Here is a 5,403-nt window from a genome sequence, read left to right as displayed (position 1 = left end):
ATTATCTATCAAAAACAAAAATATTTAAGGTCAAAATTGAAAGAAAAAAGATTTTAAAACTCAAAAGTGGACTATCAATTTGGGACAGAGGTAATATTTATTTTGAAATATAATTTAGATATTTAAATTTTTTAATAAATATCAAACAACTACATGCTTTCAACTATTCGGATTATGCTTTAGTAGTCTTACAACGATAAGTACACTCCAAACAAATATTTATGAGAAATGAGCATTGAATCTTTTTAGCAAAATAAAAATAAAAAAGTGTTATATCCTTAGGATGAGATTTTTTTTTTTTCCATATCTATATTATCTTGAGGAATTTGATTACATTTACAAAAGGTATTTGTAAAAAGAAAAAAGTTTAACATGCTTAATTGTAAAGAAAACAACGTTTCTTTGTGCTTAAATTCACAAACAAGCAAAAGGTAACGTTTTGATTAGGATGCCTTTTCTAATCGAGACACAAAAACACACACAGATCAACCATTTTTAAAATCACCATTATAACTTGGAAAGGTGTATGAAATTATCAAATATTCAATATCAGACTCCGATTTACCACTCGAGAATGTGGACGGACGATTCACAGCACCTACATTGTCAGTATATTCCTTCCCGACGGCCGGTCTCCTCCTCCATAACCACCACTTCTAGAGACAGAATCAAGCTTCTGTAAACAAATTCAACCAAAAGATTCAATCGTTGGTGTCGATTTAGCCAGGAGATGCAAAACTCAACTCAATCATCATCCACCACCACCACTCTTTACATCATCTTAACCATCACCACCTTTCTCTTTCTCCTTTTCTTCCTTTCCCCATTCCCGTCCTCACCACCACCGCCGTCCTTCTCCGACCCATACCTATTCCCCCACCGTCCATCCACCGCCCAATACCACAACCACCAACTTCTCTTCCTCAACAACAACAAAACCACTAACCAATCTCCCCCCGCTTCACCCACCATCGCCTATTTCATATCCGGATCCTCCAACGATTCGGCTCGGATCATCCGACTCCTTTTGTCTATCTACCATCCGAGAAACCAATATCTTCTTCATCTCGACCGTTCTGCCCCTCAAAAAGAACGCGACTTTTTAGCCCTATCCGTTCAATCAATTCCGGTGTTTTGGGCTGCTCAAAATGTTAATGTTATAGGGAAATCCGATCTCGTTTCTCCTAAAGGATCTTCTTCAATTTCTTCCACTTTACATGGAGCTGCTATTCTTTTGAAACTTTGCCCTGATTGGGATTGGTTTATTAATCTCTCTGCTGCTGATTACCCACTTGTTACTCAAGATGGTAATCTTCAATTTTGCATATTTTACACATATTTTACTTCAATTAGTTTGTTTCTCACCCCCTTTTTTACATACTCTTAACTGCTAAATTTCATTTTTCTAGGGTTTATCTGTTTCAAGTAACATTGTCTTGGACTGGTTATTTGTTGTTGGTTTTTTAAAGCTTTTTCGCAATAAATCCATCTTCCATCGATTATAATTTGTGGGTATTCTCTGTTTTTCCATAATAATTAATTAGAATTGATTTAGAACCTTGAGGAGTTCCATTTTTGACCTACCCCAACCACTTAACTTAAAAGACTTCTTGTTGTGGTTGTTGCAAAATCCAAGTCACAGAGTGTAAATGTTGTTAGGAAGTATCGATCTTGAATCATAATTTCAATTTGTGGGTTTACTTGTTGTTTTGGTTGCAATGTTTAGTTGTTGCGTATTTTTGACTATATCTTGGTTTTTCGCCAAATTACTTTTGAATATGCTTATCTTCAAATCTAGGGAAGTACCAGAAAGTAGAATAAAATTACTTATATACCCGTATTTTATCTGTTACTGACTAAAATAACCAGAATTTGCCAAATAATCAACACCATTAAAAGTTATTATTACAAATATCCAAATATCATCTTAGCTTGTGCATAATCACCTTCAAAAGTTATCTGATTATTCTTGACATAATCACTTTCAGATCTTCTTCACATTCTGTCATATCTACCTAAAGATCTTAACTTTGTGAATCACACAAGCTACATCGGATGGAAAGAGTATGAAATTATCACTTTTACCTAATATTTACACATGTTTGAATAGCAATTATGGAGTTCAGTAATACGTATTTTCCTTCTTTTTGTTGTTAAAAGGTCACGAATTTTAAAACCAGTGGTGGTTGACCCTGGTCTTTTCCTTGTTGAGCAAAGCGAGATCTTTTATGGCACTCAAAGAAGGCCATTGCCAGATGCTTATCGATTATTCACAGGTATGTTGTCAAGAGAAAACAATGTATTTTCATCCATTTGTTTGTTATAGCATTCTATTTCTATTTCATTTTATTACAATAATTTTTGTTATAAAGTCAACGTACTTTGAAATATCTATATTGTATTTTTAATAGTTTTCTTATGTGAAAACGACCTAAAAAGATAGTATAGTTCTCATTTTGTACATGTTTAGTCTTCATTGTTTTGTTTTTTTGTGTAAAGTAAGCTCTTGAACTTATTGTTGTTGTACACATTCAGTCTTTATGATTGATTACTACAAGTTAAGTTCTCAGTTTGTACACATATAGTCATTAATGTTTTTTTTTTTTTTTTTTTTTTTTTTTTTTTGCAAAATAAGTCTTTGTTGTTTTTGTACACATGAGAAAAACCTAAAGAAAATGGTCATAAGGATTGAATGTGTACAAAAACAACAATGATTTGTTTTGCAACAAAAAACATTAAAGACTAAATGTGTACAAACAGAGAACTTAACTTGGATTAGCCGGTCATATGTACTGAATGTGTAGAAAACAACAAGTTAAAGGGCTTATTTTACAAGAAAACAACAATAAGGACTAAATGAGAACTATATATTACCCTTTTAGGTCGTTTCCCATTTCGTTATTAAGCGATTTTACTTTAAAAAGTTACCTAATAATAGAAGTGAATATTGTTTTATATTTTGATGACAATGCCAAAATTGGGTAGATTTCTCAAAAGACAATGCTGTAATATTAGGATAACAATACTACACAAATTGATTGAAGTACATTGCTATTTTATGCATTGAGCCCTATAAAAAATTCATGAAATATATCAGCTTAATGCAACCATTGGCAACTTCCATTTTTTGTATATCATAGCGTTTTACTTCCATTTCTTTCTATTGCAACATTCTACTTTTATTTTTTCTTCTTACTAAGGCATAATACTTTTGAGAGCTCTACCCATTTATAGCATTGTACTTTCAGTGTTTACAGAAATGAAATGAAATTATTATGTTGAAATATATATATATATATATATATATATATATATATATATATATATATATATATATATATATATATATATAAATCAATGAAAGTATGTTGCTAATTCTTGCATTCAACCCTATCAAACACTCATGAAATATCACATAAAGCCTCCATAAGCATCTACAACCCTACTCTAAACTCCATTTTTTCCTCCATTTCATATGTTTTTCTCCAAAATGGTATGAACTTTCACTTGTCAAATTTTAGTCCCTCTTATTTTAGTTTTATCACTTTTTTATTTTATTTAAATTAACCAAGTGTAATTTAAACGATATGAACTAACCACAAACATAAAATATAACATTTATGTATCGAATTTTTGAAAAGGGTCATCAAATTGGTAACAAATAAATATTGTTATTGCAGGCACCCCATCTTCCATATTGACCCGAAAGTTTGTAGAATTTTGCATTTTGGGAACAGAAAACTTACCAAGAACCCTTCTCATGTATCTATCCAACAGCCTTTCATCTCAATCTGTATACTTTCCAACCGTTTTATGCAACTCTCCACATCTAAACAAAACCGTTGTCAACCACAATTTACAATATTCTGCATATGAAACCAAACATGAACCCCGAATACTCAACTCAAACGACTTCAATGACCTAATCAATAGTGGGTCAGCTTTTGGGTCTCCTTTTCTTCATGATGATCCGGTTCTTGACTGGATTGACCAACAACTTTTGAACCGTGGTCAGGGGAAACCGGTTCCTGGTGGGTGGTGTTTGGGTGAGTCGGGTGATGAGGTTTGTGGGATTTGGGGTGATGCTGATGTTTTGAAGCCTGGTTTGGGTGCCAAAAGGTTGGAGGAACGTCTTGTTCAGTTGCTCTCCAATGACACTTTTTATTCCCATCACTGTATTTTTGAATGATGATGCATGCACTGTTGTTTTTTTTTTTTTTATTATATAGATTTACATTTTGGAAATTTTGTTGTATATTGGTATTTGGGTCAATTGAGTTACCTGCTTTTTTTTTTTTTTTTTATGTGAAATGTTGTTTAGGATTTTAACTTCACTTTTCTGTTTGTTGAATTTCTCCATGAAAGCTTGGATCATTTTAGTCGATAATGGCAGTTGGATAATTTTATATTTTTTTAGGTTGTGTTTGACGTGCCACAACTAGCTGATAAGCTAGCTTATTTTTCGAGTTTTTTTATGTTGTCGTGTTTGGCAAACAAAATAGTAGCTTATAACCTAGCTTTTTGGAAAGCTACTTAGACTGGTTTTTTAGGAGTTTTTTTAATTTTTTTTTTCCAAATATACCTTTTAATTAATTATAAAAACAAATACTCTTAAATGTTTTTTTATGTAATTTTATATATTTCACTAGCTTTTCAGTTAGTTTTACTAAATGTCATTTTTTATCAGTTACCTTTTTAGCTATCAGCTAGTGTTTTATTTAATAGTTAACTTTTCAACTATAACCTTAATGAGGTAGCGATGTTTGTCCATTATCCGACACCTTTTTCGCTCTTATGATTATCATCATGTATTGTGTTATATATATACTTTAGTGTTTCCTGAATATGGAGATGTGTAGATGAATGGATGAAAAAGTATAATAAGGGCATATTGGTCATTTTATATAAGTTAATGACACAATTGTTAAACCACACCGGTTTTAGGTTATCTGGTTGTCTTTTGAATAAAAAATATGCAATGTAATAAAATATATGTAATACTCGTTTTGGGTTTTTTTTTTGTGAAATTAAAATTTAAGAAGGGTATGGTCATGGTGCTTGTGAAATTAAAACATATTTTTTAGAAGTTGAAGATTTAGGGACTGAATGGAGAGAAGCCTGTTCCACAGTTTTTCCTGACTAATATTATTATTATTATTATTATTATTATTATTATTATTATTATTATTATTATTATCATGAATTAAGTGTTTAACTGAATAATCAATTTTATTAGATGATTTAGGACTTGCTGGTCGATTCAAGGAACAATGAACACACTTACATTACATATTTAATTTTTAATTTTGCACCTATATTCTTTGATAAGCCAAATTGTTTTGCTATTTCTTCAACGAAAAGTATGATGATAATGTTTGTAATTATTTGTCTTAAATGGATGTA

At 31.2% G+C, this 5,403-nt stretch overlaps 1 protein-coding gene across 1 annotated transcript; it reads left to right on the top strand.

Moving 5' to 3' along the window:
• Positions 1–450: 450 nt before the first annotated feature.
• LOC145056533 (Core-2/I-branching beta-1,6-N-acetylglucosaminyltransferase family protein) lies at positions 451–4,302 on the top strand. Its single transcript, XM_079004222.1, has 4 exons — positions 451–1,307; positions 1,989–2,064; positions 2,161–2,276; positions 3,681–4,302. The coding sequence occupies exons 1-4, from the start codon at positions 731–733 to the stop codon at positions 4,187–4,189; spliced, it is 1,278 nt and encodes a 425-aa protein (XP_078860348.1). The 5' UTR covers positions 451–730; the 3' UTR covers positions 4,190–4,302.
• Positions 4,303–5,403: the final 1,101 nt, after the last annotated feature.

Source organism: Lactuca serriola, chromosome 6 (genome assembly GCF_051521515.1).
Source record: "Lactuca serriola cultivar US96UC23 chromosome 6, Lser_US96UC23_V15, whole genome shotgun sequence".
Lineage (NCBI taxonomy): Eukaryota > Viridiplantae > Streptophyta > Magnoliopsida > Asterales > Asteraceae > Lactuca > Lactuca serriola.
Note: the sequence above shows the minus strand (reverse complement) of the source record. Positions and strands in the feature narration are given on the sequence as shown.